The following is a 26,823-nucleotide window of genomic DNA, read 5'->3' on the forward strand; positions in this document are numbered from 1 at the left end:
TCACTATTTCATCTCTCAAAGCTACCCATTTTTCTTCTACTGTATTCCTTTCCCCTGTTCTTGTCAGTCATTTCCTAATGCTCCCTCTGAGACACTATACAACCTGTGGTTCTCTCAGTTTATCCAGGTCCCATTTTCTTAAATTCCTATCTTTTTGTAGTTTCTTTAGTTTTAATCTACAATTCATAAGCAATAAATTGTGGTCAGAGCCTACGTCTGCTCCTGGAAGTGTCATACAATTTAATATCTGGTTCCGAAATCTCTATCTTACCATTATACCATTCCGATGCATCATATTATTCCCCAATCTTTTGGCTATAAAACACTGTCTTTCAACATAATCTCTGTTCGGTGCAATGGCCTTATACCACCTTACTGGGAAGGTCTGTATGCCCATATGGTACCACTGTATAGGTTGTCGTTGGAGCCAATGTCTTGTTGCATCAGTAACCTTCCCATTATCCATGAAATGCTTCCTGCAGAATGCATACTTTATTGTGCCAAACCAGATGGAAGTCAGAAGGTGCGAGAAGATAGCCACAGGTGATGAAACATGGGTTCATCACTTCGAACAAAACCAAAACTGCAATCCATGGAGTGGCGCCACACCAACTCTACTCTGAAGAAAAAGTTCAGAGCCACACCCTCAGCCACTAAAGTCATGGCAATGGTCTCCAGGAACTCTGAAGGGGTTATTCTGTTTGATGTTCTCTCTCATGGTGGAAGGATCAGCTCTAATTGTATTGCACTACCTTCAGGAAATGAAGAAAGGACTTCAGTATGTTAGTTACCACAAAAATACAAACTTCTTCTCTGGACAACACAAGGCAGCACACAAGTCTGAAATCTGAGAGGAACTCAAAAATTTCATTGGACTCCATGTCGGGGCACACTTACCGGATGGAATGAGAAGGAAAGACTGTGTTTGGCCCCATCTCGTCTGGTAAGTCTGCCTTGACCCGGGAGTCTGGGTGACTTTTCCAAACTCTACCCCTTTTCCTGAACCTCTCCAGTTCCTTTCCCTTCACCCCTTCTTTCTTCCCCTTCAACCCACCTGCCAGAAGAAGGCAGGGGTTGAACCAGGAATCTTCCATGATGCCCCACAATAAATCCCGCATTTTTACAACCAAAATCGGCCGAGGAAAAAAAAATGTGTCGCACTACTTATTGAACACACTTCATATTAAAGAGATTTACAAGTTGTTTTTCATTGTTTTATGAAGTCAGTATTATAAAAAATAGTTATTTCTTCTTTCTTACTTTCAGGAACTCACTGATGTTGATATCCTTAATGAGAGTGAGGAAGGAGCTGAGGCTTTAATAGATGCATTGTTGAATCAGCAAATTTGTGCCCTTCTTGTTCAAAATCTGGAACGTTTGGATGAATCTGTTAAAGAAGAGGCAGATGGCGTGCACAATACTTTAGGTAGAAGCACTGACTTTTTGAAGCTGTACACTCTTCAGTCTTACTGTAGCTCTTGAAAATATTTTGCTGTGAATTTAAAAAAAAAATAGGAAAAGATTTTAGATTCCTGCTGTCTTATACCCCAAAATTCATCATTGTTACAACCTAATATGGGTATCAGGATAGATAACTAGCTACAAAATAGATTATGATGATTGGACAGATGCTTAGAAAATATTACAAGGTTTCATCTTTTCTGTGTGCTTAACCACATCTCAGTGCAGTTACCAGTGATACATCCTCGTATATGTATTACATTCCATCTTGATTTCTCCATCTTCTTTATAATCTTTTGATCTGCGATTTAAGTTATAAATGTCAGTCCATTTACCAAATCTGTTGTTTTTAGAAAGCGAAAAATAGCTGTTATAATTTTTGTCTGATAAGTTGCTAAGAAGCTGCATTTCACTGTCCCTAATTGAAAAGAACTTATTTAGTTTTTTTTTATTGTAAAACATGTTCCATAGATCCATTTTTGTGTGGTAACGTGTGAGCATGGAACAAGTCAAAATATTTAATCCTTTATTATGTTAGTAGCATTAAGGACCACAAAAACAGATTTAGAATACAAATTAGAAAACAATAATAAAAAAGTTCTAATTATACTCACAAACAGAGGTTAAGATACAATTTTCAGATATTATCTAAGCAGTTATTTATAAACTAAAAAACACCATCTGCTTGATGTACAGAACACAAATTAATGTAATTAAAACAGCAATATACATTAAAGCAGGTCGCGTCGTTAGAGGCGGAGGGCCAATGTGGATACTGGCTGCCTGGCCTCACCTATTTTTCCTGTGAGTGGACAGATGGATGCTCCTTCATTCAGCAGGTACCCGGTGGGGGATTTACTGGTTATTCAGAGCTTAAGTGTTAGATGCGTTATGGAGCCCCTTAGGCAAATAGTGTTTAGGCTGTAAAGAAAGCCAATGTTCACTCAGTATGTCTGCCAGTGGGGCCTCATCCAAGATGCGGAGGTAGCTTTGCTGACGGCTATTGAGCGTGCAGGATGCAGTCATCTGCAAGTTGTGGCTCATGTCGGCACCAACAACGCCTGTCCCTTGGGTTCTGAGGTGATCATCAGTTCGTACAGGCAGCTGGTGGAGGTGGTGAAGACTGCTGGCCTCGCATTTCCAGAGTTGATCGGCATCCTTTGGTTTGGAGCCGAGTGAAGGGTCTCAACCAAAGGCTTTGTCGACTCTGTCATGGTCTTGGCTGCAGATTTCTGGACTTGTGTTATTGTATTGGGATTTGTAGGACTCCTCCTGACAGGTTAGGGGTGCACTACACAAAGAAGGCAGCTACTCTGGTAGCAGAGTACTTGTGGAGTACACATGAGGGTTGTTTGAGGTGCTCTGATGAACACTCGCCAGTTGATTACAGCAAGGGGAGTCTAACAGCCTTCAGAATAAAGAAACTTTGACTGTCAAAATTTTATCAGTAAACTGTTGAAGTATTCGAAATAAAGTTCCCGAATTTACTGCCCTCCAGGAAAATCCTCACGCTCAAATTATTCTTGGGACCAAAAGCTGACTGAAACTCAAAGTGGAAAGCTCTGAGATATTTAGCGAGTTGTGGAACGTATATCGGAAAGAAAGATTAGAGGCCACAGAAGGGAGAGTTTTCATTGCAGTTAACAAGAAAAATTGTCTCTATTGAGGTCGAAGTTGAGTGTGATAGTGAAGTCTTCTTGTCGCATAGACATGTAGGTGAAACCAAGTTAATTGTTGGATGTTTTTACCAGCCACCCAATTCTGCTGTGGTAGTTCTAGAGTCATTCAAAGAAAGTCTGTGGTCAGTAGCGTGTAAATACTCAGATCATGCGGCACTAGTTGGAGGTGACTTTAACCTGCCGAGTATAGACTGGGATGACTACGGATTCGTTGCGGGGGTACAGACAGACAGTCATGCAATATACTTTTGAAGACATTTTCTGAAAATTGTCTTGAGCAGCTAACTCGGCAGCCCACGCACAATGGAAATATCTTAGAACTTGTAACTACAAATAGGCTGGACCTTATCAACAATGTCAGTATAGAAATGGGGATTAGCGATCATGATATCATTGTAGCAACAATGATTATGAAAGTTAATAAATCAGTCAAGAAGGCTAGGAGAGAGTTTCTTCCAGATAAGCAGTTATTAACATCTTACTTAGGCAGTGAATTGGTGTCACTTAGTACCAGCAAGATGAATGTAGAGGAAGTATGGGCAAAGTTTCAGCAGATTGTAGATCGTGGTCTGCAGAATTACATGCCTAGTAAGTGAATAAGGGATGGAAAAGACCCACCATGGTATAATAACGAAATTCGTAAGATGCTGAGAACGCAGAGGCTGTTGCACTCTAGGTCCAGGAGGGGAGACACATACAAACGACAACAAGCAAAGGTTAGTAGAGATTCGTGTGTGTTTGAAAAGATATATGTGCGAAGCATACAACAACTACCACCATCACAACTTAGCAAAAGATCTGGCAGAGAATTTGAGAAATTTCTGTTCATATGCAAAATTGCTAAGTGGGTCTAAGGCTTCCATTCAGTCCGTTGATGATGAGTCTGGTGTGGTACTTGAAGATGGGAAAACTAAAGTCGAAGTTGTAAATTTCATGTTCAAGAAACCATTCACGCAGGAGATCCATACAAACATCCCATCATTAGACCATCATTTTATCTGGAATCTCTCGCCCAGCACAAAGTCCCAAGTGACTGGAAAAAAGTGCTGGTGACTCCAGTATATAAGAAAGGTAAAAGAATGGACCCACAAAATTACAGACCAATATCCTTAAGTTTTGTTTGCTGCAGAATCCTTGAACACGTTCTCATTTCGAATATAATAAACTTCCCTGAGGCTGAGGCTAAGCAGCTTATGTCCATGAATCAGCATGGTTTTAGAAAGTGTCACTTGTGCGAAACTCAGCTTTCCCTTTTCTCACATGATATACTGAGAACTATGGATGAAGGGCAGATTCCATATTTATTGATTTCCGGAAAGCATTTGACGTGGTGCCCCATTGCAGGCTGTTAACGAAGGTACGAGCATATGGAATAAGTTCACAGATATATGAATAGATCGAAGATTTCTTAAATAATAGAACCGAGTTTGTTGTCCTTGATGGTGAGTGTTCATCAGAGACAAGGATATTGTCAGGAGTGCCCCAGGGAAGTGTGATAGAACCACTGTTATTTTCTATATGCATAAATGACTTGGTGGACAAGGTGGGTAGCGGTGTATGGTTGTGTGGTGATGATGCTGTGGTGAATGTTAAGGTGTCAAAGTTGAGTGACTGTAGGAAGATACAAGATGACTTAGACAAAATTTCCAGTTGGTGTGATGAATGGTAGCTAACCCTAAATGTGGAAAAATGTAAGTTAACAGGTATGAGTAGGAAGAACAAACCTGTAATGTTCAGATACAATGTTGCTAGTGTCCAGCTTGACGCAGTCAAAGTTGTTTAAATATCTGGGCATAACATTGCAAAGTGATATGAGGTGTAATGAGCATGTGAAAAATGCTGTAGGCAAGGCAAATGGTCTACTTTAATGTATTGGGAGAATTTTAGGAAAGAATGGTTCACCTGTAAAGGAGACTGCATATAAAATGCTGGTCCGACCAATTCTTGAGTACTGCTCGAGTGTTTGGGATCCGTACCAGGTCGAATTGAAGGAAGGCGTCGTAGCAATTCAGAAGAGGGCTGCTAGATTTGTTACTGACGGGTTTGAACAAAACTGAACTGTCACGGAGATACTTCAGGAACCCGAATGGGAATCTGGAGGGAATGTGGTGTTCTCCTCGGGAAACATTATTAAGAAAATTTAGAGAACCGGCATTTGAAGGTGACAGCTGAATGATTCTGCTCTCACCGACATACATCGCGCATAAGGACAACAAAGATATGATACATTAGGGCTCATATGGAGGCATACAGACAGTCATTTTTCCCTTGCTATATTTGCGAGTAGAACAGGAGGGGAAATGACAAATAGTGGTATTGGGTACCCTCCACCACACACCTTACAGTGGCTTGCGGAGTATCTATGTAGATGTATGGAATCTTTTATCAAGCAAGAACTCCTTCAGATTAGTTTTACCTTGTAGACACTTAATATTACTTGGAAGTGCTTTGAAGATTTTTATGCTCATGTATTTTACACCTTTCTGCACCAGAGGCAAATTTGTCAGGTCACAGTCTGAGTCATGTTTCCTTCTTGTGTCATGCTGATGGCATGACTCATTCATTTTATATTATGAAGGATCGTAAAGCAAGACTAACGAAGTCACTGTCCTCACCCATCCAGCCCCCTCCCTGTTCCCATTTCAGCACTACACAGCTGTCATTTCACTGCCACACCCAGTCTTTTAATTTATTTTTATTTCTCTCCTTTCCGTTACTTACTCCCTCCCCCCTCCGCACCTTCTCTCCTGCCCTTCGTCTAAACTGCAACACTTTACTGTCCGCCACTCCCACCATACTATCCCTCCCCCACCCAGTCGCCACTTCCCCATCATGCACTGGTGCTGCTGCTTGCAGTGTAGTTTCAGCTCTCTGAGACTGCAGACGTGTGTGGTCGAAAGCTTTAATTGTGTGAATCTTTTTGTTGTGCCTATCGCGACTCAGCATCTCTGCTATATGGTGAGTAGCAACTTCCCTTCTCTGGTATTGTTACATTCCATCCTGGATTTTCCATTGTTTACATTAGGTAGTAGATGTTTTGAACTGTGGTTGCGTCAAATACTGCTAGAGGTTGGGCCTGAACTACCTCGTCAGAAATACTCTGCAAACCTCAACAAGTACTTGTGTAGTAGCCACTTCCAAATGCTTTGTCTTATGCATTGGTCATTGTTTTCTTTTCTTATTTTGAAATAAGTGAAGTGAATAATCCTGGCCCATTATGGGTCTCAATTACAACCCTCACAACATCAGATGGGATTGGCGATCTCTGTGATAGTGTGACAGTTCTGCTTTTGTGGAGCAAGAGTGTAGGCTGCTGCACTGCAAGAGGGAGGCGGGGCTTGGCTTCTCATACCGCTTCTCTCCCCTCTGGTAGTCAAAATTCTGGTTTGTTTATGCTCTTGGCTGGGTGCCATTAGTATATGGTGCCCGCACTGTGCGCTGTAGCAATTGGGAAACTAAATCTCTTATATTTCTTCTGTGCAGAAAGTCTTCCCCTAGCATTTGAATAGAGTTATTTTATGTTCGAGTTCTACACTAAGTATCTTGTCAGTTCTGTCTGTAGCATTGTCAAGTGTGGGTTGCATAGCTATGAATGGCCATGAAAAGTGTAAATCATTATTCTGCAGATTTTGTTATCCTAAAATTGGGCAGGGAAAAAACAAATAATACCAGCAGTCACTTTAAATCAGAGATGCATTCACTTCACTGGTGGGAAAATGCTGCTGATTTGCAGCAGAACAATCATTTGTTGAAAGATTAAATACAGCCAGATGAAAGAAACAAAGGCCATTTCAGAAAAAAGAAACTATTGAAGTTTTTGCAAAAGCAAACATTCCCGTCAAAAAGTTTCCAATCACCACTCCTTTTTACAGCCAGCTTCAAAGAACTAAGGCTTTGTTTGTCTTCACGCATGTCATGTGACAACCTTTTAAATTTGTGCATCTAATCATTAACAAACAGAAAATAGATATGATTTTTGACAAAAATAGATGTGAATTTTGCAAAAAAATAGATACAACATTTTCCAGTCGCTAACATAATTGAATGGAAGTAGTCAAAGTAGGCAGATTTTTAGACATTGGTATCTACGATTTTGGTGATTATCTGGGTGGGAAATGTTGCTGTGCTAAGCCTTTTTGTGGTTTAGTGGATGTGATTTTCCCAGCAAAGCTTGCTATCTATAGGAATGCCTAAGAATTTCAAACAATGCACGCTCTGCATTCGCTGGCTGTCATGTGCAATGTTTATCTTCTGTGGGCTTTTGTGATCATAATGGAAATGAATATGTTGGGTTTTGCTGAGGTTTATTGATAGAGAGATGATGTGAACCAGTTGAGAACATTTGCAGGCAGTTAGTTGGAATTTAACTCCAGGTCTGTGGATGTTTTACTGTCTTAGCACAATTGTTTTGTCACCTGCAAACATTGTAAAGTTGCTTGCTTGTTGGAGGACAGAGGTAGGTCATTAATATTTATGAGTAAAAGCAGGAGACCAAAGGCAGAAACTTATGCGGCTCCAAAGTGTACTGTTCCCCAGTCGGACACTATGCCTCGTACTTTGTGTGGCATTAACCATCTAACACTATATTCTGTTGTCTGCCCTGCAGGTAAGATTTGAGCAAGTTGCCCATTTATCCTCATATTCCACAGTGGCATGGTTTCTCTACAAGTACACTCTGATCGACACAGTTGAAAGCCTTGACAGGTTGCAAAATATGCCAACAGGCAATGTCGTCTTGTGAAGGCATTCGAAAATGTTACTGGCCAATGAAAATATTGCTTCGGTTGTGGAGATACTTTCTCTGAATCCAAACTGGTTTTTACTAATTACTGCAAAGTTTTTTATGTGGTTGACTGTCCTGGGTGATATTAATTTTTTGAGGACTGTAGAAAATGCTGTAGCATCTGAGATGTCATCTTATTTGTAGAGGAGCTTTTACAGTAGCATACTTCCTCTTGTCAGGGAAGATGCCTTGTTTGAGAGAGGCATTGAATATATGTGCTAGCACTTAAATGAACGGACTACACCAGGCTTTTACCAGTTTGCTAGAAATGTTGTTGCCACCAGTTGAATTTTTACTTTTTAAAGAAATTATAGTTTTTCTTACTTCCTGTGCGGTTTAGGCTGTCCTAAAGAATTTGGGATATTATTTTTATTTGTGTCCTGTTTTCTCAGCAATACTTAAAAAATGATCATTAAAAATTTTTGCTGTGATCTCTTGATTTTGTACCCATCTACCTTCATTGTTGAGAACTTTGTTTTGGATCCTATGGGTGTTGTGACAGTGCCACGACATTTAACAGTGCCGCCACGGCAGTACGCGCAAATGGCGATAGAGGCGCTCCGCAACTCGGCTGAGCGCGGGAGCGCCACCTAGCTATGAACTGCGCCGGCCGCATGTCACGGCACGGGAGTCGAATAAGAGATACTGAGTTGTTATCATGTAACGAGCTATTGTTTCTAAGTGAGTGTGTTTGAATATCCACACAATTATTGGTGATTAAAGGTTATAATACTTTTTGGCGACGAGGATGGGATATTTTCACTGCGTTGTGGATTTGTGTGTTCGTGACGGGGCAGACATGGAACAGCTTATGCAAGCGCTCATTGAACAACAAACACAGCTGACGGCTGCTATTCAGGCACAACAAACACAGCTGACAGCTGCTATTCGGGCGTTGTCAACGTCACTTACTCATCGTCTGTCTTCCTCTTCTCCGCCTCCATTCCCTCCTTATGACAAGGCCGCTGAAGATTGGGAGGATTATGAGAAGCGTTTGCGGCAACACTTCTTGGCTTTCAGTGTTGTCGACGCTCCTATGTGTAAGTCATTATTTCTATCTTGGATTTTCCCACGGATCTATCAGCTGCTATCTCAGTTAGCCCCTCTGCGGGAACCTGCCTCTCTGTCCTTCCAAGAAATGTGTGACTTATTGTCTAACTATTACCGGAAAAACACCCACGTCGTTGCCGCCTGCGTGGCATTCTACCGGTGTCGTAAACAGCCCTATCAATCTTACCGGGCTTGGGCGGCGCAACTACACGGTCTGAGTAGGAAATGTCAGTTTGTCACGGACACTCATCATGAGTCTTATGCTGATTCAGTGGTTAGGGATGCTGTTCTACGGCTTGCTCCTGATAAAGAAGTTCGGCAATGTGCCCTATAACTGCCAAACCCATCGTTGTTGGAAGTTCTAAGCATCGCTCAATCCTTTGAAGTGTCTCACGCTGCTGGCACGCAAATAGACGCGTGGTGTGATGTAGGTGCTGTACAGTCAACTTTCGACACGGACAATTTGCCTGTTTCACAGGAAAACGAAGATGTGGCGGCGGTTCACTCGCGTAAACAACGTCGCGTTGGGCCGCAACGCTCGCAGCGAAAACAACAACCACAGAAGCAGGTTCGTTCCGCACTTCCTTCTTGTCCACGTTGTTTCGTACAGCATGTCAGGGCCGCGTGTCCAAAACGTTGGGCCACGTGTAATTCATGTAGGAAAAAAGGCCACATTGATTCTGTGTGTCAGTCCCCTGAAGTTCCTGTCGACGAGGACAAGGCATCGGACATGGATGTTAACTGTGTGCTTTCTCAAACACACAAATTGTTTGTTACTGTTTGTGTTCTGGATAAAGACATTCGCATGCAAGTGGACACTGGCTCTGCAGTAACTCTCATTAATTCTTGCATGTATTTGGAGTTGGGCTCCCCTCCCTTGTCTCCAGTTACGCGAAATCTGAGAACTTATAATAAACAGAAAATTCCTATCATTGGCCAGTTTGATGCTTCCACTGCCTACAAGTCTGTTGTTAGCCCCCTCACGTTTTATGTGGTGGATCATGCGGGCACTGAAAACCTGTTCGGTTATGATGCTTTCCAGTTGTTCGGGTTCTCCATTGATGATGATGTGCACCTCATATCTGAGGATATTCCGTATCAACAGCTGGATGGATTGTGTTCTGAATTTTCGTCCGTGTTCTCTGCTGGTCTGGGTCGTGCCAAGGATTTTGAAGCCCACATTACTCTTAAACCTACAGCTCGCCCTAAGTTTTTCCGGGCACGCCCTATTCTGGTGGCGTTGCGTGCACCTATCAAGGCTGGGATAGACAGGTTAACAGCTTCAGGGATTCTCCTTCCTGTTACCTCCAGCGAATGGGTATCGCCAATCGTGGTGGTTTCTAAACCAAACGGGAGTCTGCGATTGTGTGGTGATTTTAAAGCCACTGTCAACGCTCAGAGCCTCATTGACATTTATCCTCTTCCCCGTCCTGAGGAGTTATTCACCAAGATCGCTGGGGGCCAGTTCTTTTCCAAACTTGACTTATCGGAGGTGTACCACCAGTTGCCGTTGGATGCTTCTTCCAAGGAATTTCTCGTCATCAACACTCCTTGTGGGTTGTATCAGTACCAGCAGTTACCATTTGGCGTCGCTAGCACGCTGGCCATTTTTCAGCGGTTTTTGGAACAGCTCACGGCTTCCGTTCCCGGCTGCATAAACTATCTGGATGACATTGTTGTCATGGGAGCCTCCACTGAGGAGCACCTTCGCAATTTGCGTTCACTGTTTCGGGTTTTGCATTCGGCTGGGTTGAGGTGCAATCTGGACAATTCACAGTTCTTCCAACCCTCCATTGTGTATCTTGGTTTCCACTTGTCCCGTGAGGGTATACGTCCTCTACGTCAGCACGTTGCGGCCATTAACGCTGTACCCCGGCCGTCTATGGTCAAAGAACTTCAGGCGTTTCTAGGCAAGATTGCTTATTATCACAAGTTCATTCCATCCGTGGCGGCGGTAGCTCATCCTGTCCATCAGCTGTTACACAAAAATGTCCCTTTCTGTTGGTTCGACGAGTGTGAGCAGGCTTTTGTCCGCCTGAAGGCTCATTTGCAGTCGGCGCCTTGTCTTGCCACATTCCGTCCGGGTCAGCACTTGGTTCTGGCGACTGACGCGTCACAGTATGGCCTAGGGGCTGTTCTTGCCCATCAGTATGAGGATGGGTCGGAACGACCCATCGCCTATGCTTCCAAGACCCCCAACGATGCGCAACGGCGTTACTCTCAAATTGAAAAGGAGGCGGTCGCTATCATTTATGCTCTAAAAAAGTTCAGCATTTTTTTTGTATGGTTCTAAGTTTCACTTCATCACCGACCACAAGCCGCTGGTCTCTCTGTTCAGCCCATCGGCGTCGCTTCCAGATAAGGCAGCTCACCGCCTGCCATGTTGGGCCATATACTTGTCTCGTTTTCACTATGAGATTCACTATCGCGATTGCCGATGGGCCCCGACCCGGTTTTCGATCGTGATGAACTACTCTATTTCCACATTGATGAGGAACAATGTCGTGCGGTCGAGGGTTTTCCACTTACAGGTTCGCAGGTCGCGTCGGCTCCTGCGCGGGACCCGGTCCTGCGTCAGGTGATCGGTTTTGTTCAACGGGGATGGCCGGACAGGACCAAGGGCCGGGCGTCGGATCCCCTTCGCAACTACCATGCCTTGCACCTTCGTCTGTCTGTTCGTGATGGTGTTGTTCTTCTGGCCACGGATGGCGCATCTCCACAGGTCGTGGTGCCAGCCTCTCATCGCAAAGATGTTCTCAAACTGTTGCATGAAGGCCATTAGGGTATTTCTCAGACTAAGTCCCTGGCCCACAGGCACGTTTATTGGCCCAGTATTGATTCGGACATCGCCCACATGGTTGCTGCGTGTGGTCAGTGTGCTCAACAACTGGCTGCACCTTGTACTATGCCCTCTCCGTGGCCTGACCCGGCGCAGCCATGGGAACGGCTGCACGCTGACTTTGCCGGCCCCTTCCTCGGTACTTATTGGCTACTGTTGATTGACGCCTTCTCGAAGTTTCCGTTTGTTGTTCGATGTCCGTCGCCCACCACTGCGGCGACGACGCTGGCTTTGTCCAAAATCTTTGCGCTAGAAGGTCTTCCATCCACGATCGTCAAGGACAATGGCCCTCAGTTCTCTTCGCAGGCCTGGACAAGGGATTCATCATGTTACAGCACCGCCCTTCCATCCGCAATCGAATGGGGAGGTCGAGCGCCTTGTCCGCACTTTCAAAAGCCAGAGGAAAAAATTCCTTAGTGATTTTTCCACAGATGATGCTCTGCTGCATTTTCTGAGTTCTTATCGCTTCACGCCTCTGGGTGATCGCAGCCCTGCTGAACTCTTGCATGGCTGCCAACCGTGCACTCTACTGCACCTGCTTCACCCTGTCAGGCCTTGTGCTGTGTCCCCTAGTGCGGGAAAATACTCGGTGGGCACCGACGTGTAGGCACGAGGGTATGGATCTCGCCCTAAATGGATTCCAGGGGTGGTCAAGGCTATTCGCGGCCGCCGGCTTTGTGAAATACGTACGGATGACGGCATGGTTGTTCGCCATTACGACCAGATGCGCCCACGAGTGGTGGCCACGCCGTTGCCACCGCCCCTTCCTTCGCCTCCACCAGCCCGAGAAGCCAGTCCTGTCACTGCTGCCGATCTACCGTACGTGTTGATGCAGCCGACGTCGCTACCGCTTCCGAGTACGCCGGAACCGGCCCCGGTCGCGACGCCACCTTCTCCGGGACCCATCTCGCTAGAGCACACCCCCAGGTCCACGACACCTATGGATGCTGCTCCGGAGTTTTCACCCATCATCTCGTCCAGGAGGCACATTCCACGCACGAGCTTCCGTCCTGGACATTTTCGACCATACTCTCGTGTCTCTCCTCGGGATCTTCTCGGGGCCTCACAAGAGGCCATGGATGTCTCCGCACTGTCCATGTCTCCAAGGAAGTGAGTGTTGTTGTTGTTGTTGTTTTTTTTTTTCCAAGGGGGGAAAAGTGTTGTGACAGTGCCACGACATTTAACAGTGCCACCACGACAGTACGTGCAAACAGCGATAGAGGCACTTCGCAACTCGGCTGAGCGCGGGAGCGCCACCTAGCTACGAACGGCGCCAGCCGCATGTCACGGCACGGGAGTCGAATAAGAGATACTGAGTTGTTATCATGTAACGAGCTATTGTTTCTAAGTGAGTGTGTTTGAATATCCACGCAATTATTGGCGATTAGAGGTTATAATAATGGGGATAATATGCACCAGTCTCACTCCTTTTCAATTTCCATAAAGTTTTGTTTTTGTTACTACATGTATTAATTTGCAACAAACGTTGTGACTTCTGAATAACTTAGCATTTTACAAATTTTTTTATAGGTATTTAACTTTTTAGGGTTGACTGAATTTTTTGAGGTGATGTCTAGCTCTCATTTCCTTTTCCCTGAAATCTTAATACCAGTGGTTATCCAGATCTTCAAATATCAGTGCCTCTTCATTACTGGAAAGACTGCACTTGGAACTGGCATTATCTAAATTATACACAGGTCTCCAGTCTATGTCTGGAGATGTGATTTAAAAGTCTGGATAGTTTCATCATTAATTATTCTAGCTGTTTTCCAGTGGGAGCCACAGTGATTCTCATATATACTTGCACTGTTAATAACAAGTCTTTCTTTGTCATAGAGAGACCATCCAGTACTTGGATGGTAGTTGTATCATCTGTTTTGGTCTTGTCTAAAAGTATATTATCAATTAGTGTGCTTGTACATGAAGTTATTCTAGCAGAAAAACTAACTATAGTAGCAAAATTATATGTGGACTTCAAATTTTCTAGGTCTGATCTGTCTCTGGAATTTCTTATAAAGTTTACATTGAAGTCCCCAAGCTCTATCACATCTCTTCTGTGTTTGAAGATGTGTATTAGGAGTGAGCCATGGCGGCTTCAGTTCATCTTTTCTTCCCCCTCCATTTGCTGGTGTCCTGTTAGGTGGCAATATTAACCATACCATAGAATGGGCACCAGAACTGTTGTTGTTATAATAACGAGTCCCACTTACGTCTCTTAAAAGACTTAAAAAAAAATTAAATTAATTTCAGTATTAATCAGACTAGCCTTTGAAGGGAACATCTGTGTCTGCAATTACTAGTTACCAAATAACAAGTAAACATTCAATTTCCAGAACAGACCAACCATGAAAGGTAAGTGCCAACAGTTATGATCTACAAGATTTTCTTTTACATACTTGGAATGAATACAACATGGAAATAATGGCAAAATAATTATAAAAAATCTCAAATACTGACCGCTAGAGCAAGTAAGTTCAAAGTTCCCAAATATTAGCATAATAAGTGCAGACTGAAATAATCTGCTGTAGAAAATCTGAAGGTTAATAATAAACTGGATGTTATCACCCATTTCAGGAGACACATAAAATATTTGGTGGAAAATATGTACATAAGAGCTTGTAAATAAGGGTATAAACTAAACAAACTTAAGAAAATGGTGCTAGTGCGAACAGCTCCACTAAGGCAATGTTGGGCAGCCACAAACACTCCTGAAAAACACCATGCTGGTGCTTAACAGAAGCAGATCCCCTCAGCCAAGTGCTGCCCATACACCAGGCTCGCTACTCATAAAATTACTAGCTGTTAATAAACACCACTCAAATGAAATATGAGCTAAAAGATACAAGTTAAGAAAATGTAATTCACCCATGCTTTAATGGCTTAATGACATAAAACCTTCAAATCTACCAGAATAATCAAAGAGTAACGTTACCCAAATTTCCATACAGCAAACAGCACTCAGTAACATAAAATGGGAAAACAGTGGCATAATAAACATCACCCACAAAACAACTTGACAGAATAGGGTGAAATCATTAATCTCAGAAACTTACTTCAAATAGAAAAACAGTCAATAAGTCACCTAGGCTACATAGCCAGAGAGCTGTTTGTGCCAAACCGAAATTTTTATGAGAAACAGAAACTTACCTCTTTGAGATGATACTTAATTGCTAGCATTTACAAGTAAGGCTCTCTTCCATGGCACCTATATTTCAGAATGATCTAAAACACATTTTGAATGACGTACATTAATTCAACAAATTTCCTTAAAATAATTAAAAGATTAAATAATAAATCCAAGAAAATATCTCAAGGTGTTAAAAACAACCACTTTATAAACCAGATTTATCACAGAGCTTTCTTAACAGCACTAAATTCCCAATTTCATTAAACACTAGGTTAACAACAAATGGCCTGATGGCTTACAGTAAAATAACGTTGATTTGAAAGCCACCAGATTTGCATACCAGAAAGATTGTGGGGTAAACAAGTAACAGTAAAGCAAAACTTCAAGTAACACCTATAATGGCAAGCAGCCAATGTTACACGTGCAGAACAAGCACTAACCATTAAATGGATCACACTCAAACAGACCAGTTGATGTTAACAATAATTACAACTGGTGAAAAATTTTTTGAGATCCATAAAGTGAGAGTCACAGAGGCAGACCTATTACAGCACAAGCTCAATGCAAAATGGCAGCATACTAAAGTTCTCAGCGTGAACATAAGGGAAGACAGTTCACTGAAGCACATTGAAGGGCATAGTGAAAACTTCCGTGCTGCCACTAATGGTTTACTCATAAGTAATTAGTCTTCTCACTAACAGAGCCAATGGCTCACACATCCAACGGGCCGACCACTGTGTATGTTGCCCTCTTGCCACTTACCCAGGCACTTCCCCACTCCACATGCTCCAGCATATTTTCAAGAATACTCACCAGCAATAACACACGGGAAGCTAAGGGTGATTCTTGCCACCTAGCGGGGCATGAGCAAATGAACAGCGAAGAAAAGATAAAATGAAGCCTTCACAGCTCAAGGAGAGCATCTGACTGCTTCCAAAAGAGACTAAAATTCCCTGAGTGTGCTCTGTATGTTATTACTACTGATATATGAGAATTACTGAAAGGCTTTTGTACGGCAGACACTTCCAAATGTTGACCTAAACAATAATTCACACATCAGTTGCTCATTGTTTTTAGCAACACCACCTTTTTCTTCGGAATGATGTTACTAAGTAATAATTATTTCTATACAGGAAGTAATATGGTGCTCACTAAAGCACAGAACAGGGGCATTAGGCATTATCTGTATCCCGTGGTTCATAGACATTGATTATAAGTTGATTGATGTTACTGCAGAAGCCTCTGATGTTTTGGTGATAAATTGCCAGTTTTTGTTTTGCAGAAGCAGTTACACAGTTCTTATTTGTTAAGAAAGCTGGGGGATAAGCTGGGATGACTGGGAAAATTTATTTCTTGTAAAATTATTCATTTTTGGGTTTTCTTACATAACTTCAGGAAGAAACCGTTTGAATGTGTTGATCTCAGTCGTATTGTTCTGCTGTTACAAATAATGTAGCAATAAAATTCACAGCTCATTTGTTATCTTGCAGACGTGTAATACGTGTATTTCTTTGTTTTCTAGCAATATTTGAAAATATAACAGAATTTCGTCCAGAGGTTTGTGCTGATGCTGCGAAACAGGGTCTCATGCAGTGGCTGTTACGCCGACTTCGCGTGAAAGCCCCATTTGATGGCAATAAGTTATATGCTAGTGAGATGCTCAGCATACTGTTGCAGGATACTCCAGAGAATCGACAGTTATTGGGAGATCTTGAAGGCATTGATGTATTATTGCAACAACTTGCGGTAAGTGAAATTTATTGTGGATGTACTGAGGACAAACAAATAACTATTTCTGAATAATTAGATATATTACTATACTACATAATCTTTCCGGCCATAGACTGATGTACTCTTCTAGCATTGTCATTTACTGGTAAAAGTTTCCTCCTCATGGTTGGGAAAAGTTATCACAGTATCCATCGCAGTTCTTGGGTACTTGATATTATCAGAGTACTTATTATGTATTGTAATGAGTCATCCATATCTTCACCTGCTGTTTTTCATCCACTGCCAGATAAGGGCCACTCTGACATCTGCAAAAACCTCATACATCAGTATTATGTACCCAATTATGCCCTATTGTTATTCTCACATCATCTACCCTGTTCCCTTTAAGTCACTGTTCATAATTTCAAGATTAAATTTCTTTAACATTACTTCCATCATTTTGTCTCTCGATTTTCAAAGTTCCATGTTTCACTGCCGTAGATTAAAACTATTCTTGCTTGGAAACATAATCAGGATGGTGACATGTCTGGAAAATCTGGAGTTCTCAGAGGTATTGAAATTACTTGAAAATTAGGGAAATTTAAGCAAATTATGAAAGATTCAGGGGTGGGGAATTTTGTGAGGCTCCAGGGAGATAAATAGTTTGTTGATGGAAAGATTGTTACAGACCACTGTGAGATTCTACTTTGGAAATAGTTGATTGTGGGGGGGGGGGGGGGGGGTCTTTTCAAGAAGGTACAGAAGTGCATTGACATATTGTAGACCAGCACTGTTGATTTGTTTTTGCTAATTCCAGTGTGTATTAGTATATTTACCAAGTTTCTTGCAGTGCCATGCTTCATTTAACAGTGACTTTAGTGGGAAGAGAATCCAGCTTGAAACATGATGCGTTGTTGCTACCAAAGACTGTTGGCAATACATTCCAGGGATAACATTTCAAAATGTATTCCTGTAATGATTTCTTTATAATTTCAGGTTATCACACAGTGACATGGTATGGTACATAAAGGTGACAGATAAAAGTTAACAGTCGAATTTCCATTTTAAATGTATTTGCTTTATCTGTTATGTTACGGACTAAAAAAAAAAAAGTTTCATATATATTTTGTTTTCAGTCCTATATGAACTTCATATAAACGCTAATAACTGAATGACAATTCAAAAAGTTTCATTGGGAGCTATGAAAACTAGTTAAGTAAAACTTCTACTCACATTTGTCAAAGATTGCTTCAGAGAAATTTGAAATTTCAACCTGGAAAAACCTTGAAACCTCAGAGAAATTTCCCTGTTTATTGCTCCTTGCAACTTTGTGTGCTAGTTTCATTCTTGTGTGTGGCATTACTGCTTCCGGATGTTTGCTAGATGACCTACCTTTAGGTCTTCTATTGACCCAGTGTTTGATACATTATTTTGTTTGCAAAGGTTTATATGTGGTTTGTGATGCTTCTGGATGTTTACTAGATAACCTGCCTTTAGATCTTCTATTAATCCAGTGTTTGAAACATTATCTTGTGACAGGACTTTTGTGTGCAAAGTTTTATATGTGGTTTGTGATGGTTTCATTATAATCTCAGTTTCCCCTGTCTTTAAAGAATTTGTTGAGAAACATAAGATGGTTTATGAATTAATGCATCATAGTTTTTTCAATAGAAACTGTAACACAGAAGGGAAAAACCCCACAAATATTATGCATTAGATCAAACATGTCCCTGTAGAATACAATTTTAATGTTGTTATCACTGTTGAGTCTTGCCTCTGCCAAGTGCTGCCAAGAGTCTGAACAGACCTAGGAAAAAATTGTACACCAGCAGGAGCTTTAGTTATAATTTTGCTGCCATTGGAAGAGCTGATCGCAATGCATTGAGTAAATTGTAACATTCAACTTCATACTGGTTTCATATATCAGGGAACTTGTTCACTAGTCCTGCAGTGGAACTTCATGAGTTTGACTGCATATTGTGTATTGTATGTACTGGGTAGTTATAATTAAAGTGCAGCTACTCACAGAGGACCAGTGTGGACTGTAATTATCGTATGGCAGCAAAACTTGGTAGATATTCTAATGCATTAATGTAAATCTGATTTATGCAGGAAAAAATTAGTTCCAATTATTGCCATCGTGTGCATATGTGGCACCGTGAATGCAAGAAATGTGTATAGAAATGTTTCCGTATTTAGTGGGTTAGGAATGGAAAATGGACAGAAAAGGTGCAACAAGTGAGAAAGGCGTAATGTTGATTATATTATTAACTTCCACTTGCATGGTTTGTTCAATATGAACACTGAAGACGTTGACAAGATTCTGCACAGTACCAAATTTGCATCTGGTGGCCAAAATTGGAACTTCTTTTATTCCAGCATAAATCAGGTCTGCATTAATGCATTACACGTTTGCAAAGTTTAGCTGCAGTACAATAATTACAGCCAGCACTGAATGTGCATGAGTAGGTACACTGTAATTACACACACCCGGTAAATGGCGCTCTACTACACTCACAGAAAAAGTAAAATGAAATTGGAAGGCTGTGCATGCTGAATGGAAATGAACTGTGATTGCACACTGCCCTACACGTAGTATATTTTTACAGGAGCCAAATGCTCTCTTCATTGATAGAGTATGATCTCCTTTTGTTGTTTGGCACCAATATTATTATAATTTACTTTACACAGAACAAAATTCCAAAAAACACCATCTTTAAAACACAGTTTCAAGAATTTAACTCAATCTGTGCTGCTTTAAATGGAGATGCTATTTCCAAAAATGCCTCCCTTTCTACAGCACCAAATTTCATCCAGACACATTCTACTTCCTGCTTAAACATGCTCCCTAAAATTTTGCCTTAAATTGGTTTATCACAGGCACAATTTCATAACTGTATTTACTGCCATGTTCGTACTATGGGCCAGTTTAAGGCTGAGGCGACACAAGCCACCACTTGATGTGTCAAGCTGAGAGAGGTGCCAAAGACACCCAGGTGCAAGATTTTTACTCAGTGCATATTACAATTAGTACCAAAGATTGACACACTTGAAATAGTATGAGGGAAAGAGGGGATGCCACATGATAAGTCACGTGTGTCAGAAAATGTTCTTAAACCGGTCCTGTTCATGGAAACTTGTTGAGAGGTGAAAGATATTTTCACTCATGACATTAGTAATGAAGGATATCTGTAATGTAAACTTTCTGAAATAATGACAAATATTTAAGATGGTATGTCAATCAGTTTGCCTTCAATGACTTTAAGTTAATCAATATTAGTTGGAAATCATGAACTATACCATATGTAGAGAGTAGTACTTGTGAACATAAGTGTGTGATCGATCTCGCTTAGCTTCTGAACATAATTTCACATTAAGCAGAACAATATTCACACATTTGTATATTACACCTGATCAGTTTCAAGGAATATTTTCAGTGAAATCGATGACTGCAGACCTTGGACACACACACAATCCTAGACACACATTGAAAGAAAAATACACTATAATATCTTTTTGCCCAACACTTGTTATCTAACCTCATAATAAATCAAAATAAAAAATAAATCTACTTTCACATGCCATAAAGCATAAAAAACTGTATAAACCAGTTACCAGTCCTCCTGTTGTATATGTGCTATTAGTCACAGGGTGTACAAGTCAGTGTCTACTCAGAGCCAAGAACATGTTGATTTTATTAAAATGCGGTATATTCAGAAGTAAAGCTCCCAGCCCTTGCTTACTTCCACAAATTGTTGGGTTGCTGTGAGTTCGAAGAAGTGAGAAGTTCAAATTTTCACTGTACGCAATACATGGATCTGCACTTAGAGTAAAAAAGTACTAATTTGACTTCCGAATGCAGCTGCTCCTAGTAGTCAGCATTTGTGAAAATGTCTTGGATGCAGATCATAATGAAAAAATTGTAAAATAAATAAATATGAAATGAGTTCTTTATTTATTTACTGAAATGCAATTTATCTTAGGAAGGTTTGGTAGTAGTTGGGTGATGTAGTCAGAATGGCGTAACTTACAGAAAATTGAAGAACTGTTCCGCATAAACGCTGGTCTTGATTCCTTCTTACGCTTTATTACTATTAGTCATAATAGAAATTGCCAAACTCTTAAAATGGCAGCTATTTATACCCACTGATGTACTATGACAAAAATCAGCAATAAAGTAATAAAATAACTTTAAAACTCTAATGAGTGTGTGTTAAATAATGTTTCCACTCCAGTGATAAATAAAATTCTGAGCATTTATTAATTGTCTTTCATAACAGACATGAAATGTCCTTGGGTTTGTGTGTTTAGACTCGCGTAAATCAATGCTTAGCTCATTGATCACATGTACTTTTAAAGACAACTGTGACAGATATCACAAAACTCCTATTGAAAATATTCTCTCCTGTGTATAAAAAAAATAGGTATAATAATTACTGTTAGGTTGTGAGTAATTCAGTTAGAGTTGGCTCACATCAATATCTTATGTTTCTTTTTTTATTATTATTATTTTATTACTAGCTGAGTACCTGGTGTTGCATTTATTATAATTCTGTGAGTCCATCTCCTCCTCCTCCTCCTCCTTTGATCCGTCCATCTCCCTCGCCCTCTTCTCTGTCCATCTCCTTCTCCCCCCCTCTCCCTGTCCATCTCCTTGTCTCCACCCCCCCCCCCCCCCTCTCTCTCTCTCTTTCTCTCTGACCACCTCACCCCTCCCTCCTCCCTACACTCTGTGTCTCTCCTGGGAAAAGAGAAAATAAAGAGTTAGCATTTTTTCTTTCAGCTAAGATACACATTATAACATTATGATGTTACCTAAATAAAGTAATAAAATTGCTTTTAACTATGCATTCAGACGTATTCTTCAACATTCGAAACAACACTGAAGTGACAGTATAGTGACCTGCAATAAATAAATAACTACATGTGTCACTGAAAGCTGAAGAAAAACTTTAAAAATCTGGTTACTCTCTTTATGACAAAGCAGTTGTCAACAAATTCTTCTTAAACTCTGATTTTTTAAGCAAAGAAACTTTTTTTTTCTACCTAATCTGTTAAGTTGGTGCATATGTTCATAAATTTTTTGTTTCGCATATTGGCATTCCGGTTGCTGTGGGTTGATTTATCAATTGCCATTTTTTATTTGTAATTAATTGTTGCTATTTGAGTTTAAATATTGTCGTTTCCTCATTTAGAGATAGTGAGTTGAGCTGTGGATGCTAGAAAATGGAGTGTCAAGTGGAGAAATTGGAACATTTCCAACATATTCTTATGTTTTATTTCACTAGCTGGCTGACAACAGTGTAGGCAGCCAGAAAGATTTTTGCTGTGTCCATAGATGATGTCATTGGACCAGAGCACAGAAAGAAAATGGTTTTCTCATTTTAAGGAGGATTGTTTTGACATTAGTGACTCCCCATGTTCAGGAAGACCTTCAGGGTTTGTTGAAAGTCATTTAAACACATTAATCCACAATAATCCATGTCAGTGTACTCGAGAACCGATAGATATGATGAACTGTGATCATTCCACCATCGTGCGACATTTGCACACAATCTGGAAGGTACAAAAATCAGGTGTAGGATACCGTACATTCTCAGCCAAAAGCACAAAAATCAGCAGGTGGCCATATGTGTACCTCTGCTTTCTTGTCATCAACTGGACAGTGAACAACACAGACCATTCCTATCCTGTGTCATTACTGGAAATGGTGACTTCATGCTAACATAAGGAAAAGAAAGTAATGGTGGAGCCCAAACAAAGCAGCAATTCTCTGTACAAAGACCTGCGCCTATTCACAAAAGGTAATGTTATGAATCTGGTGACACAGTGACGGTATGGTGTACTATGAATTACATTCTCGAGGTGCAACCATCACTGCTGACACAATCCAAGAACAACAATCAGGAAGACTGCGAGAAGTGATGCTACTCTACAGTAATGACCACCCGCATTCTGCAAGATTGATGAGAAACCACTATACAGGAGTCTGGTTCGGAAATCATTCCACAGCCATCTTATTCCCCTGGTCTTTCACCATTAGATTTTCAGCATTTCCGCTCTCTGTTGAACAATCTTCAAGGAACTTGCTTTCCAAATGAAAATGCGCTCCAAGCACTTCTCGGCAAGTTCTTCATGTCATAACCATGTGATTCCTACAGTCGCAGAATGGAAAAGTTATGCCAGAGTTGGCAGACTCTTTTAAATAATGAAGGAGAATATATATTGATGACTAAAGTCTCTGTAATGTGTATCTGTTTCCTTTGTTAAACTTATGAAAAAATGGTACAGAATTATCCGTCAACTCAGTAAAAATTTTTCTGTGTAGAGAGTTGTTATGTGATAATAAGTACTATTACTTTTATCATTCGAAAAAGGGCAAAATAAGCTGATGGTGCTATGTTAGCTTCTTCATTGTTAAGTCTATCTTTGATAAGCTTCAGCTAAAATGCTGTTGTAGGATAATATTAGCTATTTCTCCCCCAGTAGACAGATTTGTATGTTTTAGAACCACACAGTTGTGCTTAACATTCCAACAATCTAAATGTGGATACAAAATTTCATCTACGTGATAAACATTTTCTTAGACCAGGGCTTCCCAGCGTGTGGTCCGCAGACCCCTTAGGGGTCTGCCGGCTCTTTCTAGGGGGTCCGTGGCCACCTTTCACCAAATCATGTAAAATAATGAGTAAAATTATTGAATAAAAATTTGAAATCAAATTCATCGCCATTTCTTTTTTTGTGTGAAAAACGTGTACTTTTACTTCAGGTCGTATTCCCAAGCAGCCTTTGTTCCTAAGTGAGAACGTATACACAGTTTAGTGCTGGAGAATGCGGCTTCTCTGATCGACTGTTTCCCAACACTACGGGGGTCGTTTGTGCACTGGCTCACGGCGCTAGATGCGCTGAAACCTTTTACGCATGCGAGGAGCGAGCTTTGTCGACCAATCACAGCGCTCGCTGGCATGTATACGGCCCCAGACATCATTAAATGTTAAACTTGCTTTGCCAGTGCACTACCTGTTTCATAAGTCGATTTTTGACCAGTTATTACTTCTAACATGGATCGGTGGCTGCCGTCAGGATCATTGAAGAAGGGTGCAGTTTCTCCATCGCCGTCACAACAAAGGAAGTTTCCAGTTGAAATGAATGAGGAAGGACGATGACCAAAGGAAGAACAATCACAAGAAGCTCCACAGCCGGATTTATTATGTGAAAACACTGCAAGAACTCCATTGGTTGTGACTGGGGCGGCCGAGCGGTTCTAGGCGCTACAGTCTGGAACTGCGCAACCGCTACGGTCGCAGGTTCGAATCCTGCCTCGGGCATGGATGTGTGTGGTGTCCTTAGGTTAGTGAGGTTTGAGTAGTTCTAAGTTCTAGGGGCTAATGACCTCAGAAGTTAAGTCCCGTAGTGCTCAGAGCCATTAGAACCAACTCCATTGGTTGCAATATCCTGTGGAAGTGGAATAACCAAGAAGCGTAAGTACAACGAAAGCTATTTAAAAATGGGCTTTATGGAGACAAAGGAGGGTAAAGCTCAGTGTGTAATTTGTGCCCGAGTCCTTCCGAACAGTTCAATGGTTCCAGTTAAATTGCGCTGCCATTTTGAAGGTACTCACCCGGATTTACAGGCTAAAGAAATCGATTTTTTCAAAAGGAAGACTGCTGAACCAGCTGCTTCACAGCATTGCATGAAAACTCATGCAAAAACAATTAATGAAAATTCATTAAAAGCTTCTGTCTTGGTTGGTTATCGAGTGGCAAAAACAGGCAAAGCCCATACCATTGCAGAAAATCTCACAAAGCCGTGTGTTAATGATATTGTTTCTTGCATGCTAGACGAAAACGCGGTAGAGCTTGTATCTTCAGTGCCATTATAAAACAATACTGTCAGGAGACACATTGTTGACATGTCAAATGATGTGAAAGACACCCTTGTTTCTCGCATCCAACATAATTCATTTTCTCTGCAGATAGATGAATACACTGATGTTGCAGGATTAGCGAATTTATTGGCTTTTGTCCGTTATGAATATTCTGGATGTTTGAGGAGGACCTCTTATTGTGCAGACCACTACCCGCCAACACAACAGGTGCTTAAATTTCCGTCTGTTGGATGATTTTTTAAGGACTAATGAAGTTTCATGGCCTAATTGCATAGATGTGTGAACAGATGGTGCAAAAGCTATGACGGGTCCTACAGTCAGAGCAATAACGAAAATTAAAGAAAATGCCAAGAATTGCAGCAGTAGTCATTGTGCTCTCCACAGATACGTTTTAGCTACGAAACAAATGCCTGTTTCGTTCAATAAAGTTTTAGATGAGTCCATTAACTACATAAAATCAAGGCCATTGAAGTCAAGACTTTTCACAATACTGTGTGAAGATATGAGAAGCCTTCATCCTTCCCTGCTTCTCCACACAGAAGTGAGGTGGCTCTCACGTGGGAATGCACTCTCTTGGTTGTACGAATTAAGATTGGAAGTCTTAGCTTTCCTTTTATAGCATAACACCAAATTAGCAGACCTTATTAATGACAAAAATTGGCAGTGTATACTTGCCTATTTGTCAGATAATTTCTTCAAAATGAACGAAATGAATATTTCACTCCAAGGGCAAAGTGAAACAAAGGTCACTGCTATCGAAAATGTTCGAGCATTCAAGAGGAAAATCAATTTTTGGGCAGAGTGTGTCGAGGAGGGGGAGGTCGAGTGTTTTCCTCTTCTCAAGGAGTTTTTGAAAAACAAAACATTGGCGCTTGGGAAGAATTAGTTTCAGCAAATTCTGGAACATCTCCGAAGCTTAATGTCATTGTTGGAGCATTATTTCCCAACAGCTGAAGACGAGAAATTGCAGAAATACGAATGGGTGGTCAACCCATTCACTGTATTCAAAAAGCCAAACATTCTATTACCAAATGAATATGAGTTGTTGATAGAAATTGCCACAGACCCTACCTTGAAATCAAGTTTTGACAGTGACGGTTACTCACACTTTTGGATCCGTTTGGATAACAAGAAATACTACCCCCTTGTTGAAAAGGAAAAATGTGTACTTCTCTGGTTTGCCACAACATACATGTGTGAATCTGGATTCTCGATCTATGCTGCACACAAAACTAAGTACCTAAGCTGTCCAGATGCGGAACCCGACATCCGTCTCCAGTTGTCAAGAACTGAAACTAACTTTTCAAAATTGTGTCAGCAGAAGCACCCTCAACCATCACAAGAGGATTCCATTATTATTCCTACAGACTCATCTATAGTAAAGAAGAAAGCATTTTTCTTCATAGAAGCTCATTTCACTGAGCATCTACGAAGAAAAATACCTGAACTATAATTCTGTAGGAATTTTGTTTCTGTCTTCTATCACTTACAAAATAATTATTAATTGAATACTGTTGGCATTGATATTTTTGTTCCGAAAATTAAAATGATCTCCAAAGCTAATTTCTTTTCTTTATATAATATACCGTCCCCTCAGTTAAAAATATGGCCTGCCTGTACTTCAATTACAATTACTTGTTATTACTCTGACACTATATTGTGGCAACTGGCTGCGAGTGTAAACAAATGATGACTTTCCACGTGCCACCTTGTAAAAGGTAAACCACCTCTGCCAGAATTGTTTCCTTTAAGAAAAAAGTCTTACATTCTGTGAAATGCTTTGCCTTCTTATATAGAAATAAGAGATTCTGTTTGATTCTTGAGTTTCTCTTGGTGTATTTGATAATCAAAATATCTATGGGTGTACTGCTGGTCTACAGTGTCCAACGGGCACAATATTTCGGCGATCATACATGTCGCCATCATCAGGTGAACTGACAGACGGACGTACCAGCACGTTCACAGTAGTTCAGTCCGTCAGTTCACCTGATGATGGCAACATGTATGATTGCCGAAATATTGTGCCCGTTGGACACTGTAGACTGGCAGTACACCCGTGGATATTTTGATTAAGAGAGTCTGTCTGTTTGTTTTCCTAATTTGTTTACAGTCGAGGCTGACTGCCACAATATAGTGTCCAAGTAGTAGTTGAAGTTGTCAGCTGTGGCTAAACTGTTGTCACGCCGCCTGCCAGTTGCCAGCTACCAACTGTTGCAACGCCGCCTGCTAGCTGCCGGCTATGGACTGACAGGTGCCGTTCAGTAGATACACAAAGACATAAAAATA

The 26,823-nt window shown here is 41.1% G+C and overlaps 1 protein-coding gene across 1 annotated transcript in view; it reads left to right on the plus strand.

The window, feature by feature from the left end:
* Window positions 1-26,823, plus strand: part of LOC124591344 (beta-catenin-like protein 1) — a 93,899-nt gene that overhangs the window by 38,257 nt on the left and 28,819 nt on the right. The window contains exons 5-6 of the mRNA XM_047131726.1: window positions 1,267-1,426; window positions 16,462-16,685. Of these exons, the coding sequence (XP_046987682.1) occupies window positions 1,267-1,426; window positions 16,462-16,685 (384 nt within the window). The remainder of the gene's footprint in view (window positions 1-1,266; window positions 1,427-16,461; window positions 16,686-26,823) is intronic.

The sequence above is a fragment of the Schistocerca americana genome, chromosome 2 (genome assembly GCF_021461395.2).
Source record: "Schistocerca americana isolate TAMUIC-IGC-003095 chromosome 2, iqSchAmer2.1, whole genome shotgun sequence".
NCBI classification, from domain to species: domain Eukaryota; kingdom Metazoa; phylum Arthropoda; class Insecta; order Orthoptera; family Acrididae; genus Schistocerca; species Schistocerca americana.